The sequence below is a fragment of the Haliaeetus leucocephalus genome, unplaced genomic scaffold (assembly GCF_000737465.1).
Source record: "Haliaeetus leucocephalus isolate CR32 unplaced genomic scaffold, Haliaeetus_leucocephalus-4.0 Scaffold41, whole genome shotgun sequence".
Taxonomy (NCBI): Eukaryota; Metazoa; Chordata; class Aves; order Accipitriformes; family Accipitridae; genus Haliaeetus; species Haliaeetus leucocephalus.
In genome coordinates this window covers 2,899,084-2,915,060 of record NW_010972477.1, presented here as the reverse complement: position 1 = coordinate 2,915,060, position 15,977 = coordinate 2,899,084, and the positions used below count along the sequence as shown (strand labels likewise).

The following is a 15,977-nucleotide window of genomic DNA, read 5'->3' as shown; positions in this document are numbered from 1 at the left end:
TGATCATTGATACAGATACTTCCTGACAATTAAAGAACAAAACCAAAGTTCTGTAACATCCTGTCCCTAAAGTACCTTGCAAGATGAAGTTCAAGAGTTCCTGGCCAAGAGTCCTACCTTGCTAAATGCCACACACAGAAGATGACTTCAGACATGGTTTCACTGGCTTCTCTTCCAGCATTTGCAGCTCTGGTGTGAATGAGACTGGTCTGCAGAGTTCGCTGGTTTGGGTACTGCCCAGGAAAGAGTCCCAAAAGGAAGAACAACAGTTGTTTTATTCTCAGTAATACCTGTAGTTCAAAGCCAAAGAGGTGGCCAAAAGTGTGCACTCCCAGGTGAAGCTATAACATACAGAAGTATATGTCTTAAGAGCCATTTATTTCTTATATCCCCATTTCATAGAATATTAGAAAAAGACCACCATATACAAAAATCTTATCATTACAAGTTATTAAAAAAACCCTTCAGACCACTAAAACACACAAGAAAGTGTTTGTTTGCATACAGTAGAAATACAATCCTCATTAAAGCAGCATACCGGAGAAGCCAGCTGTTAAGTAAGTTTTCAATTAAAAAAGACAAAAGCCCAGATGTTCCCGTAATACAACCAGAACATTGGAGAAAAGAGAGGAACAAAACATTCATAGTCTGCCATGCCGGGTACATCATCTTCGTAAGGTCACTTCAGGCCTAAGAGAGTATGGGATCGAACAAAGAGCATGGAGTCAGTGCCCGGGCAGAGCATTCCATGCCCAGCCCTCGGAAACAGCAGCTCTCCTCGGCTCCGCTTTACTCACGCAGATCCGACTGGATCTGCCGGGGCAGGAGGGACATCCCGAGGACGCCCTTCCTTCCACCGCGGGCAGGACAGCTCGGCCCCAGGCCAGGACTTCTGCCCACAGGTTTGAGCCTCAGCCCTCCACCACCAACACGTCAGCTCCAAAACCAAACGGCACGTGCGGTGGGAGCCCCGACGTCACCAAGAGGGGCACCAGTCTGTAAAGCAGCACGGGGACAGCCCGCTCTTCCCTGTCCCATGACGACGTTCCCAACCGAGCATCGTGCAACCACCGCTGCAGCCTGCTGACGCTTCCCCTCCAGAGGACAGTTTGTCACTGATGAAGATGGTCCAGACTCAAATCATGAGACGCCCAAATAAAACAGGGTAGGGGAAGTATCTGATTTACACACTGAAGTTATTCAACCTCAGACTTGCTGCCATCCTTAAGAAAACATAAGCTCTTGGACTAATCTTGGAGAAAAAATGATTCTCGAAAACCTGTCCCAGCTCTAACACCTTGCTTGCGGTCAGACAGGATTCACCCGGCAGCACAGAGGGAGCCTCACGAAGAAGCAAGCAGCTCAGGCATAGCTGTTGCTGGGACTAAGCGTCTTGCTCTGGCCGCCTCACACCAAGCAGGGCAGTTTCATGACGGCAACTGGCAGGAGCCCAGGGGCTCGCTCGCAGCCCCCTGCGGGTCCGCACCGCTGCAGCTGCTAGACACGTGCCGTTCTCAGAACAGGCACGGTGACCTACACTGGCGAACAGCCATTATAGACAACATTGACATTTATAAATAAACTCTCCGCTCTTTCAGCTTTCTCAGTCCCTCCAAGTACAGGCTGCTGATTCTTCTAAGAGCCTAGAAGATCTTAAGCAACAGAAAAAGGAAAACGGGGACTCCTTCCTTGTTGGGTCAATGCAAGAAGCATCCCGAAACATAAACTGGTTCTTGTTTGGCGTTAAACAACATGAACGTGAATCTCAGCCTCAACAAATCAAGCTGTCAGATGCTAGTCCTACTCCATAGGATACGGCTTTTTCTCCGTCTCAAACTTTTTCACTTCCCCTTCTGAGGCAATGGAAGTGGAGATGCTTCTACCTTTGTGGCTCAATCGCCATCTAGAAATACTTGCCTGGCAATACTGGCCCCGTGAAAGACATCCTCCAGCCCAGCTCTGCCCTGAGCACAGCTGCGGGAGCAGTGGCTGTTCCCAAATGCCATCATTTCGAAGCACGGCTACCTAGTTTACCTGCAGTCTCCTGTTAGCTCCTCCTTTTGGCTGCCCGCTTGACTGGCTGTGCCTGCTCTAAACGTGGCTCCAGCACCATCCGTACTCAGACCGACCCCCTTCGTCACCTCCTGGATGTGTCCGCCTGCCACACTGATCCTGCAGCGGGGGTGAACACCTGCCAGTCACTCTTTGGCATGTTGATGGTTTACGCTGGGTACGACTGGTTCATTTCTGGCTGCTCGCCTCTTCGCAGGGCCTCCCGCCCTCACCTCCTCTACTCACCACACACCCTTCTTAAAGAAAAGAGAAAGCTCCTGCCTTTGCTTTTCAGTACTCCTTCCTGCATCGTGGAGATACCGAACGCTAGCATATGCCACAAAATTCCTGCCAATATACAGACTTTATATTATATAAATAAGTAAAAGTTTCAGACAAAATATCCTATAATTTCTGTGGTGTAACATTTTTAAATAGCATTAAAACCACAAACCATCCAGCCCTTGTGATTAAATATACAAACATTTGTGAATTGATAAGGCTCATAGGTACATATGCAAAAATAAAGTGCCCCTCCCCCCACCAAGAAACAGTTCTGTACAGCTAAGTCTGAAAACAGAGAGAGTAAGTTATTTAAAATAAAACCTCCCGAGCTGGAAGTGCAGCCAGATTTTCAATCCTTGTTCTCATTTCTGCTTTCAACTCGGCAACACGGGAGTATTTACAAGCGGAAGAGGAGCTGCCATGGCTGACTCCGCAGCGCCGCTGACCTGCAACCTGTCCAGCTAAACGCCTCACAGGGCCTTGGTGCTGGCTGGGTGTGCAGTGTGGGACGTGGGCTTCTGAGGGTAGTAGCTGTACAAGTAAACCTGCAGCAGGATAGCGATGTCCACGAAAACCTGCAGGAGTCCGCAGATGGAGAACTGGAACGGGGCCTGATTCAAAATGAAGTAAACAGTCTTGAACGTGTCCCCACTGGTCCACATCAGCACCATCTTGACACTAGAAGACAGAAGAGAAGGGAAGAGAATTTATTGAGAAGAACTTGGCTTTGTGATTAGACCTGCAGTCCCAGAGGATCCCACCTATTTCAGAGAGGGTTTACACTCAAGAGTGGGTTGGGACTCCCCTCGACGAGGGCAGACAGCGTGCCTAGCCAAGACGTGCAGCACTGTACTTGGAAAGGAGGATCAAATTCTCTACCCCACAAACTGCAGCATTCTTAGCAATTACAGCTCCAAATGCCTGTGGCTACGAAGGTATCCAACATTTTTAAAATATCCAGCTAGGATATTTGACTCAGCGGTGCTCTGTAAACATGACTGCCACATGCTGACAGCACTGACCATAAACCAAATACAGTGCATGGAAGACAAAGGCAATTCATCTCAGCAGTTACTTCTTGTGCGTACAATTTTGTGCTCATGCAAGGTGAAGTAACACGTAGACTGCTCTCTCATGCGTGCGCACTTTTTTAGCGTCTGCTGAAAAAACACTTCTGAAAGAGACGAGGAACCATTTCTTATTGCAGAAAATGCAAAACCAAAAAAAACCCAGAAAGATTGTCCAGTAATACAGAAAGAGGAGAAACGACATGCCTGCAGCTGTTACTGGAAGGATGAACATCACTAGGGATTTTTAGCAAGGACACAGATCAAGAGCAACGCTCAGACTTCCTTTTAATAGCCATCCTTGCTTTCATCTTGCCGTACTGCAGTCCAGCTCTGCTCCCCCACATCAGGAGAAACTCTGGAGACTAGAAGCAAGTTCTTCAAATAGACCAAATTTTTTTCAGTGCCCTCAACAAAATGTGAACAACCAGATCCTGAAGGCTGTTTTCGAGCTTCATGCACTTTAACAAGAGAGCTTTTTAAGCAGCTGGATAAGCGGTAGTGGACAAAAGCTTTGTAGTTCACAGCATGAGCATTGCGCATGATTTGTCATAATTATGAGCAATTACATTTTGCCAGCGCTGACTCCAATTCATCAAATGCAGTCAGGCCCATGCGGCAGGGTAGGACTTCATTTCTCAAACATTCAGGCAGGGAGCTAGCACAATTTGTATTTTGGACACAAGTACACAATGCTATTGCAAGCCAAATGCTGCAGCCCACTCTCTCCCCATATGGGAAGGGTGGCCAAGAGCATCAGTTTATACTGCCCCATCGCACTACGGAAACACAAGCCTTTTTGTAACTCGTGTTGTGGGACTGAGAGCGTAAAACAGGCTTACAATCCCACGGACCTTCCAAAGAGAGCCTCTGTGGAAGTGCAAGCAAGGACATGGGGTTGAGTAAGCAGTCATTCCCCCCCCAAGGTCATTTGAAAAATGTAAATAAATAATCAGAGAAGGAAAACAACTGCTGAACCCACAGTGTCACTTGTGCTTGGCGCAAACAGCCTGCACAAGCTGCCTTGTGTGTGTTCCCAGTCACACCGAGTCACCTTACATCACACTTACGGGAGGTTTACAGACGCAGGCGGTGGTGGGGATTGTTTGGGATTTTAATTAGGAAGGGCGATAAACTCTGAGGGTAATAAAACTGGCACCGTGCTTGCCTGCAGCCAACATTCCTCCCCCTCTGATTTTAAGCTTATCGGTGTTTGCTGGGCAGCTGATCACAATTTAATTGTGAATCTGTCCTGGCGTGGTTGGGGACCCTCACTAAAAGCACACACTAAACCTGGCAGATCAAACTAACTGCTCGCTCTTGACAGAAAGGCAATTCAGAGATGCCACGAAATACCTGAACAGGAGTTTAACATGCAAAGGGTATTTGCCACATATTCCCCAGGGAGAAAGCTGGCTGGGTTTTAAAAGTGACCACACAGTGCAGTGCAGATGTGGAGGAGAAAATACACACTGTCAGAAGATGTACAGCCTAGAAAAGAGTTTACTCCCCCAAAGAAAGAATAATCACTGGGGGAAACCCTACAGACACATGCAGTCCAGCAGCGTCATAAGAGCCAAGCACTAGAAGAACACGGCTAGCTGTGTCACATGCAGCGCCGAGTTTGCCAAAGTAATTCTGGGTTTTGCTAGGAAGCCACCTGGGCACTCCACAGCCTGCAGCACTGACTGGGTAGCTCGGTGCACGCTCCAATAGCCTTTGCGTGTTCCAGAGCCCCGCTCTTCAGCTCGTACAAGGAATCGAGCATCATGCCTGGGGTCTCACTAGGACATGACAATGCTCTACGCACAGGAAAATCTCAACTTCGTGCTTGGCAAAAATGATTTAAAAAAACATAATGGATAGTTTAAAGAGCTAACACCACCGGTCTGTCACTGAATCAAAAAACATACATCCTTCTCTGTCCAGCAGCTTGGACAAAACAGCAGAGAAAACCTGCAAATCACCAAGGTACTACAAAAATGCAGAATAAAAATATACAAAACACTTGATGTTCCAAAAAAACTTAGTACTGCAGCTGCACCAAGGTTCTCAGAGCCCAGGGTTAATACAAAGCAGCGACTGCGGGAGTGCTGGTTGCTTTCCAGAGGAGAGGCTGGGACTGGACAACAGGAGCATCTCCAACACAGACCTAAAAGGTGCACGGGGTAACTGAAAACAGCTTGGCAAGGCAACAGGGACAGTGTCACACAAGAAGTGAGAAAAGGCAATGAAGAGCCCCAGAGGAAAGCCAAGGACACATCAGAGAAGCAAAGAGGTCGGTCAGATGAGAAGGGGATAGGAAAAAAGAGGCTGGAGCAGGACAGGGCATGACAGGAACAGAAGAGAACTGGGAACTTGGGACAGAAGTCCTTGGAAACGACCTGAATTTGGGGTGGACAGACAGAGGAATACAGCCTGGGACAAGGGCATTCGGGGTTGTATTGGGTTTGCGTGGCAAGGTTTTGGTAGCTGGCGACTACAGGGGTGGCTTCTGTGAGAAGCTGCTAGAAGCTTCCCCTGTGTCCAACAGAGCCAATGCCAGACGACTCTAAGACGGACCCACCGCTGGCCAAGGCCGAGCCCATCAGTGACAGTGGTAGCGCCTCTGGGAGAACATATTTAAGAAAGGGGAAAAAACTGCGCAACAGCAGCAGCCAGGAGAAAGGAGTGAGAACACGTAAGAGAAACAGCACTGCAGACCCCCAGGTCAGTGAAGAAGGAGGAGGAGGAGATGCTCCAGGCACCAGAGCAGAGATTCCCCTGCAGCCCATGGAGGTCTACAGTGGAGCAGATCTCCACCTGCAGCCCAGGGAGGACCCCACACCAGAGCAGGGGGATGCCCGAAGGAGGCTGTGACCCTGTAGGAAGCCCGCGCTGCAGCACATTCCTGGCAGGACCTGCAGATCTGTGGAGAGAGGAGCCCATGCTGGAGCAGGTTTTCTGGCAGGACTTGTGACCCTGCAGGGGACCCACGCTGGAGCAGTCTGTGCCTGAAGGACTGCAGCCCATGGAAGGGACCCACGCTGGAGCAGTTCGTGAAGAACTGCAGCCCGTGGGAAGGACCCATGTTGGAGAAGGTCATGAAGGACTGTCTCCCATGGGAGACACCCCATGGCAGAGCAGGGGCTGAGTGTGGAGTCCTCCTCCCCCTGAGGAGGAAGGAGCAGCAGAGACAAGGTGTGAGGAACCGACCCCAGCCCCCATCCCCTGCGCCGCTGGAGGGGAGGAGGTAGGGAAGTTGGGAGTGGAGTTGAGCCCAGGAGGAAGGGAGGGGTGGGGGGAAGGTGTTTTAAGATTTGGGTTTATTTCTCATTATCCTACTCTGATTTTGATTGGCAATAAATTAAATTAACTTCCCCAAGTTGAGTCTGTTTTGCCTGTGACGGTAATTGGTGAGTGATCTCTCCCTGTCCTTATCTCGACCCACGAGCCATTTATTTTCTCTCCCCCTGTCCAGCTGAGGAGGGGAGTGATAAAGCGGCTTGGTGGGCACGTGGTGTCCAGCCAGGGTCAACCCACCACAAGGGTGAAGCTAGGGAATGAGCAGAATAGGTGTGTGCTGGCCCAGGACCCCCACTTCATCACTGTAATGTCTGCAAGCATCCCTGAATGCCCCCAGCACCCTCTCCAGTTATGTTCGTGTCTTGCTCCTCCAGGTGCCCGCCCTAGGGAAGGGGAAAAGCTACAACTGCTGTCAGCTCTCCCACATCTCAACCAGCACCCGTTAGCACACACAGCCTGGAAGTCTGAGCTTGCTGAGAAACCCATCGAGTGTCTGCGTGGCATCTCAGGGGGGAACAGAGCTGCCCCTGCCCCCACTACCACACAACGGGCCCATGCTTCAGGATGCTGGGAGAGGGGCTGAATGAAGTCTACACCATCAGCATGGCTTCTGCCACGTCCTAATTTCCAGACACTCGGGTACAATAGTAATGGTCCTCCCCCCTTATTTGGGCTGTGCAATTGTCCTCGCTGCATATGCAGATGCCATTCGCAATAATGCAGTGGTGCGTGCATGACCGTGCGTGACTGATTGCATGGATACACCATCACTGCTCTCATACTTCCAGCTATTGTGTCACGTCAGGATGCCACACAGGATAGAAAAGCCAATTTTTGTCTGCAGCTTCTCAACTTCACAGACTCACTCAAGGAAGAGAGGTAATTGTTGTATTTATTTTTTCTTTGGGGGCAGGAAAGAAAAAAAAACAACCTATCTTGGGCAGATAGCTGCCTCTTACCTGCCCCAGAGGAGAAAAGAGCAGTGTCTGTGCAGAAAGGGAGGGGTTTATTGCCCAAAAGAAATGGGAGTTTTCAGTTAGTTGTGGGGAAAGAAGAGGAAAAAGGGGAGAGCACACCCAAGCCCTTCTTCCACTGCTCTGCTGTAACCTCCATTTGCTGAATGAAGCTCCAGTCCTTTCCTGCAAGACGTGTAAGGCTCATTTTTAACAAGCTACCAGTACACCAAACGGGGCAACCCTCTAGTCGCAGCTTTCTTCCCCTGCAGGACTCAGCAAGCCACGTGTCAAAAAATCTGTGGGATCACAGCAACAGCATGAGTCTCCCGGAGAGCCACTTGACACAGCAGCAGCTCCAACGCAGGCTGCCAGCGGAGGCGAACAAGCCCTCTGCATGGCTCTGCTCCTTTGCAATGCCAGGTACCAGGTGCCGCCGGCTGGCAGATCGCAGCCCGTTGGCGTACATCTGGCCTTTGGCTTCACGGTGCAAGAGAAAACGCTGCGCTGTTAACGTAGATGAGGCTTTGCTGCAAGATGCAGTCAGGGCCCACCGTCAGTGCTGCCCGAGACTGGACAGCACAGCACAAGGAGGCTCCGTGCAGCAAAAATTTCCCAACCTGTCTCACAAAGACCAACTTCACGCTGCGCCTTCCTGACATCTGCAAAGCCACGTGAGCGAAGCTGTTCTGCGGAGCACTGGCTACACAGCAAAGCAGGATTTAGGAGTAAATAAACTGAGATCTTTCCTGAAATAGCCCAAAGCTAAGCTGGGGAGATGTGGAAGGCAGGAAATGCTCACCTTGTTGATACGGACAATACGGTCTAGTAGGACAGCACAACTGCTCTTAGCACAAATGAGTGAGCGGGTTAGGGGTGAGCAGTGCCACAGAGCAATTTGGGGAGGCAGAAATAAACAAATGGCAGCATTCAGTTGTGTGACAACAGAGATGCCAACTGGAGGGGCAGGAGGCAGGAATTGCGCTGAAATAGCTGGTATTGCCAGAGGCTGAAGCAGACTTGTGGTAAAAATAGCACTCCCAGTAATGTAAATCAGTACTGCAGTATCCAATGACAACAAACCTCCTAAAAGCAAGCACCTTCCTTACAGCTGAGCTCGTTACAAGGAGTTGCTAATGTAGTAACAGTCTGCATCAAGTCTGTGTAAACTGCAATTGACCACAAAGAGGAAAAGCTGGTATTTTTCAACTGCTCTTAAAATCTGAAAATTTTCTGCCATTGGAATTAACTCTCAGAAAGACACCATCACTTCTGATTAGACACTAGACTAGGGGTGGGTTGCTAAATGCTATTTTTTAATATGGTAATATAAAAATGCCCTACAGTGCTGCTGTTCTCTACCACTGATAGTAGATTTCATAAAGACACTGTACCAATCTTCATTTGCTAAATAAATAAATGGCATGCTGGAGAAAACAGCATTCACTTTTCTTAAGGAACAACTTGCTTTATTCAGGTTCCTTGTATATTGTGTATTAATTCTGAAGTGACAGCAACTAGAGGTAAAAAACACCTATTAGTACACCATATCTGCAGTCAGCCAACAAACCATAACTTTTACAGAATACTCCTGAAATTATTCAGATGTAGGAGGAACTTGTAAAGTGCATTCAGAAGAAAAAAAAAAACAAAAACCAAAACCCAAAACTTTCTGTTGCTTCTCTTTGAGGAACTGTACTAGAAGCTAAGTAATTTACAGAACAATGAGATTAGCCAGATATTTGGGCTCAACCCCCCTTATCCAGGACTAACGCTACTCAAAACAAAGCTTTTCAGCATCTTCATTCCTTCTGCTCAGAACCTGGCTGCAACAGTCTCAAGTCTCTGATTTTCCATTGGAGTCTTTGCACACTCTGCTCAACATTAGTCATGTCTTGGTCATTATACCTTCTTTTTTCATCTGAAAGAGCAAAAACTACCAGAAAAAAAGATCTTGTAAAAAAATACGAGATGTGAAGCCCCCTCTACTTCCTTCCTGGTACACCAGTCTGTCTTAAGACTAGTTGCAACCATCCATCAAAATAACTTAGAAGCAGCAGCACATTAGCAGAGCTGCAGAGCAGCGGTCTGCAGAACACGGGCTGGTACTTAGTACAAAACCTACACAAGAAGAAAGACACGACAGTACTCGCTTCCCGTTTGCGCTGTAGATTTTCTCACATCGATGTTATGACTCTGCATGTTTGCAGCTTAACACACAAACCCAAAAATACCCTCCAAGCTGGAAGACACAAAGAGAATCAGACGTTAGACAGTGACTTCCGTTGAGAAATTCTGTAGTGGTTTGACCAGACATTTCGGCACAAATAGCAACAGGAGGTACGTGTTGCCCTGATGTAATTACATCCTGCTACAGTCACAAACTCAGTGCTAATTGTGCTCAGACAGTCAATGAACTCAAAAATCCTAAGTTATTTTCAATAACAGAAAAATGAGTATAATTTATTGACCTTTATCTACTTTGAAAATTGCTTTTTGTTTTCTTTCTATCTCAGGCAACTGGAACTAAAAAGAGGAGAATTAGCCTGGACACTTTTTTGTTCAAGAATCAGTGAAAGTTGACCACAACTTCCCCACATCATGGCCAAGTACTAGACCAAGCCACAGGTGATACTGGATTCAAAAATCTGACTTTTTAAATTGCCACATTTTCAGACATTTCTTCATATATTAGTGCTTGACTTTCATTTATGTTAAAAAATGGTGACGGTTCTTTCTTTAAATGACTGGGGATATAAAAGCAGAATAAAATCATTTAAGAGCTGACAATCTAGTATTTCCTTCAGGAATAAGGTCCACATTGAAACAGCCTGTCAATGAGTATTTTGAATACTGCATTTGGTTTTGGGAAGCGAAGAAGAGGGTACAGAAGGTATCTTTCCTGCAACCTTTTAAGCTGTTACCTCCCACAAGCCATTTGCATGGGAATGTCTGGAAGAGAAAGCAGATTCAGTTATAACATCCTGACTTTGGAAAACTTTCAGCTCCCATTTGCAGCTCCAAAATAGTCTGCTTAGAGAAGACAGCAAGCATCCGTAACACTGCACTTCAATCAGAGGCTGGCCTGCCTTCAACAGTGAAACACAGACCGGAAAACATGAAAGCCAAATGCCATGGTATTTTTAACACTGCACAAAACAAACAAAAACTAATAAATAAAGCATTCGCTCCTAACAAAAAGCCATATAGCCTAACAAAAAAGGAGTTCTCCTGATGATAGCCAAACTGTTTAGCTTGTCAAAAATTATTAAAAGGTAAAAAAAAAAAAAAAGAGAGAAGAAGAAAACATTGGGACCAGATATCCAGTGTTTGAAGTTTGAAAATCTGGAAACTAAACGTGCATACCCTAAGACAGGTCCTTCTGCGTGAGCAAGCATAGATCTTGTTTTTAAATACTGCACAGCCAGCTGGGAATCCAGGCACGAAACTGTTCACCAGTCCTGCGTGCTCTGCCTCGACAAGAGCGCCTTACCTCACTTCTCAACAATTCCTCTGAGGCTGGAGCAGCACTGACCATCTCCAGAGGGAGCCATTTGTCCAGCCCCGCAATGCTAGCTGGAGCTCAGAGCAGCATGCAGCAGGAGAGATCCAGCATTTATTTTGGATCTCTGGAACCTAGTTAAAGCAGTTTAGTTGAAGCTGTGTCCATGACCAATCAATACCACAGAGGGCTGCAATACAAGAGCAAACTACCTGAAAGCTCCTGTGATTTTCAAGGACTGTATATGTCACTAAGGAAAGACGAAATGGAGGATTTCACTCTGGAACACCGTCAGGCAAACAAATCCAGAAAGATGCAGTCTAAAGTGATTGTTTGTTGGCAGCTTCTTTTTTAATATTTGCATTTTATGCAGACTCACAAATAAACAACAAAGTTTTATGGAAAAATAGGGTAAACAGGTATTTATCAATTATTTTTCTTCATTAACATCTGTTTTCTAAACCCCCAAGAGCAGTAGGGAGTCAGGCATTTTGACCCCACTTAGCACATCCACCACCCAAAAGCCAGTAGTTGTTAGAACATGTCTGACAAAGGAGAGTCAAGGGCAAACTACAAGACACGCAACATGGGGCTGGGGCTGGTGGATAGCCCAGGATGACTGGTATGGCCTCTGGCTATTTCAAGCAGCTATGCCTAAAGTTTAGTCTGTACAGGTCCAGAAACTGGTAACCCTTAACAGCTACAAAATATTTCTAGTACTCTACAACTTGTGCTGCAGAAAGATGGGCAGCAGGTCCTAACAGCCTCGAACACCCAAAGTCTGTGCAGCAAGTGTGAAAATAAATCTCTTCTGTGGATCCAAGGAAAGACTTGAACCACAATTCCCACCAGTGGCTGGTGAAAGGGCTATCCCCACGTCCCAAATGCCATGCAGCCGGCCGGCAGCAAATCCTTCCTATGGCTCGTCTCCCTGCACGGAGAATTGATCCCCCATGCCCTGGCTGCTGCAGCCTGCCCACGGCCAGGAGGGACACCACTGCTATGGCCCACAGTGTTACTGCTAAGAGATGGCAAAATAATGTCCCTGTGTAACACCATTCAGTGTATTTCATTCTCTAGCTCTAAATAACTTGGGACACATTTGATTTGAAAGGTAATAAAAAGATGGGAGGGAACAGAGCTTTGCTTCAGCACAGCTGCGTATCCCAAGGCTCAAATCGTAACGCTTTTAAATCTTCCTTTCTTCCTGCCCTAGACAACAAAGAAACGATCAGATTCTTCATCCAATTTAACTTGAGGTAATTGCAGCACATTTTTCCCTTCATCTTCATATGGTAACCAATACATAGGCTGAGCGTGCTTTTAGTATTCCAATTCAATAACTGCAATTATCACTTTGGTCAACCTATACAAGATAACAGTCCTAGCTCTAGTGCCTACCTTGTCCTGGATGACTAGCGTTCAGTGGCTGTCTCCAAACCCAGTGCCCCTGAGGACAAAATCTAATGACATTACAGTCATTACTTTTCATAAATTAATCACATCCTTCAGCTAGTAAAATGCTTCTCATATTCTAAGAAAACACTGGAGAAATGAAAATCCCAAACACACTAGCGTGTAAAATAAGTGATCACTCAGGGACAAAGTCGTACCTTCCAGTCAGCTTATTCCCTGGAAATAAGGTAAGATTTTTGCAAGAAACAAAGCTCATATTCTCCTCAAAAACGCTTTACCATTTATAAAGAAACAACCCCTTGCAAGCTCTGTATGAAGGTATGTCAGTGTCTAAGTCTTCATATAAAATACCAGGTTTTCCCCCTTCCTTCCACATGCACATGCATGCGCAGAGGTACAGAAATGAAGTTCATGGCGACAGTGATGCACCATACACGTGTGCTGTTCTCAAAGCAAAGCCCAGCAGGAAGGCTGTGCTTCGTCAGAAGGTGCCACCACAAACCAAAACGTTCTGAGCAACTTCCCATGTGTGTGCAGCATTACCACTGACCCACAGTGGTCGCAGAGCGGTGCTTTAAAGCCCTGCTGAGGACAGAACTGAATGCTGTAGGGAGGAAACGAAAGCATCGCAATCACATCCCACACACAGTAGCATGACACAAATCTTAACATTTCAGCCCAAGTAGGGTCTTTGCAGTTCAGAAAGGACAGACATCCCCTAGCCTATCTTCATTCCCAAACTCTTGCCATCTGCCCCTTTGCACACTATGAATCCTGTTTCAGGCAAGACTTAGTAACTGAAGGGAGAAGGCTTCCACCACTACCGTGAAAGCTTACCTGACAATGCCAGGACATCTTGCTTGGCATATAATTGCATTCCCTTATGCGGACATATATCATTCCCAGCCATCCTCCCCGGAACAAATTAAAACCCTACCTTTGAGCCTTGCTGAAACACTTTTTTCTGACAAGTTTTGTTTCTTTCTACATCCCACCCAAGAATGCTAGAACCACTTCCTCCCCTGTCTCAGTTTTCGGGCAGATCATCCAACATGCCGGTCACTGCACTTCCCTCTCTTCTTCTTCTGTTTGCTTGCCCCTCTGTGTCTGAGGAGCAGGGGACCAAATGCACCATTGAAGGTCAACTTCTAGTAGAAAATCTCTTGTCTTTCTGGACCACCCTGCAAAGTCACTTCCCAGCCTAAGGTCCACCAACCTCTTTTTCCTGCTGTTCTAGCTCATCTATTAACCACTTAAATGACTCACCACTCTGCTCACTTTACAGATCTTCATCACAGTCAGTATTACTATTACTGCTATTTGCATCCTTGCATCTCAACCTACATTTCTCCAAACCCAAATCTCATTTTATTTCCATTTTGTATTTCTAATCCCACTCAGTCCTACTGCACTGAGGGGGATAATTCTGCAACCACAAAGTAGATAACTTATCCCACTTACACAACTGGCTGCAGTGAACTCTGGCAAAACAATACAGGTGCGGAATTTCAAGAACTGATGCACTTTTGTTCCCAAATTTGTTAGGGAACAGAGGAAAAAGACATTTTTAGAAAACTTTCATCTCTCAGGTGGCTCTGAGCTCAATTAAGCTCAGTTCTGACCTTTTGTGACTTGGCAAGACCTGACCTTAACTATGCAAAATACCTTGCACAACACTTCCTTGCCAGCAGAAAATAAAGAGTGCCCAAACTTAATGGAATGTTTTTGTAACAGAAATACAATAAATTTTCTCTTGTATTTCAAATTTTCAGGGCACAGAGAAAAGCACCAACTGAAGAGAGCACTGATTAGACATGCCTGCAGCGCTTTATTCCTATTACTGTAAAGAAGCCTTGAACTATTTGTAAAAGATGAATGCTTTCGGTTTGAAGTCATTTGCTTTGAATTTGCTTTTTGAACTGATGGGATGAGGTGCCAAGGGAAGAAAAATGAGTAAGAGGTTCAATATGGGCAAGAGCTTTAGCAGTCCACACTGTGCTACAATCTGGACAATGCTTAAGGGAAGCGGATACTGCTGCTCACACTGTCAGAAGGGCTGGGAGGGTGAGGGAAGGAAGGTCTCCCATTCCCTCCTGGGTTTTTCCACCTGCCTCTGAAATCCTCAGATGTGTTGAGTGCACAGGACACAAAGAACTGTCTTTGGAGCCTTGTGTTGTGCTACTGCAGGTCTTGAGAGAACAGCTGTGGGGAGACACAGCAGGCAAACACGGAGGTGAGCGCGGTGCTGACCCCAGCACAGCAACCTGCAGGCCACGTGTCCACAGGGAGTCAAGCAGAAAGCGCAGGTCCTTGAACCTGGAGCACTGATCACAGGTCTGCTGTAACTGAAAAAAGGGTGTGGAGATGAGGACAGAATCTGTTTGCTTCCTGGGATCAGAACAAAATGGTTTCAATCTATCTGTTCACATGCTGACAGGACTCTGCCCTCATCCTGAGTGCACTGAAGAAAGACTAAGCCTGTTCACCTTCCTGATGTAGTTAAGACTTGAAAGGGAGAAGAAACCAGAAATCTTCTGAGGACTAGAGACCACTTTCTTCAACCTCTTAACTTTAAAACAGCCAGATTCAGGAAGGGAATCTGAAGTTCCTGCTACCTATTAGAACCACAAATGAAAAGGGGAAGAGAGAAGAGAAGCTGTAAGTGGTAAGCCTTACAGTTGTACAAAAACCTGGTCCATCCAGTCATGAAAATTGTTTACTGACTGCTCCCCAAACTCCTGCAAACCTGGATGTGTATGCAAAGTCCAAAAATTAGAAACCCCAGACTATTTTATATAAAGGCCACCATAAAGGACAACAGTAACCAGCTGATCAGTGCCACAGTAGGGAAAGAAGAAATGTCATCAAAGCAGAACAATGAAACAAGTAAAACTTCCCCAGAAAATTGTATGATGCTGGCTGAAGCCTCAGAAGCAATGACAACAATTTTTGCAGACCCACAGAGAAAACTAAAGAACCGAGTTAGAAAGAAAGAGCATTTAAGGAGACAAATTAATACAATCACAGAACTACAGTAAATGTTAAGAATAGTTTAACATAGGCCATTTGTAAGTACACTGACACAGTTTTGATTAACTTAGTTCAATAGGAAAGACAGTGAAACTAAGGAATGGCCTATACAACATTAAGTACAAACCACTTTTAAGTAGTGCTAATAATTTTGGATTTACCCAATGTATTTCTGGCTCACACTTAAGACCTTGATTTCTTCATTTGCCAGGGTCCCAGATTTACATTTTAGTTCCTAATTATTCTCTTGAAAACTACTTTGTCTTATATGACTTAGTCCCTTATGATTGTCTGTACAATGCTTTCTTTCTGCTTCTCATTAGGTCAGCTGATTTAAACCCCCAAAACCATTCTTCCCCCCCCCTTTTTTTTAAACTAAATGGCCCC

General features: G+C 46.2%; 1 protein-coding gene across 3 annotated transcripts in view; it reads right to left on the bottom strand.

The window, feature by feature from the left end:
• PQLC1 (PQ loop repeat containing 1) overlaps positions 1-15,977 on the bottom strand; it is a 68,147-nt gene continuing 52,170 nt past the window's right edge. For 2 of the 3 annotated variants that reach the window (XM_010576987.1, XM_010577000.1), the window contains one exon: positions 244-3,015. In XM_010576987.1, the coding sequence (XP_010575289.1) occupies positions 2,808-3,015 (208 nt within the window). In that variant the 3' untranslated portion in view covers positions 244-2,807. The other variant, XR_774955.1, reaches the window with a different exon arrangement.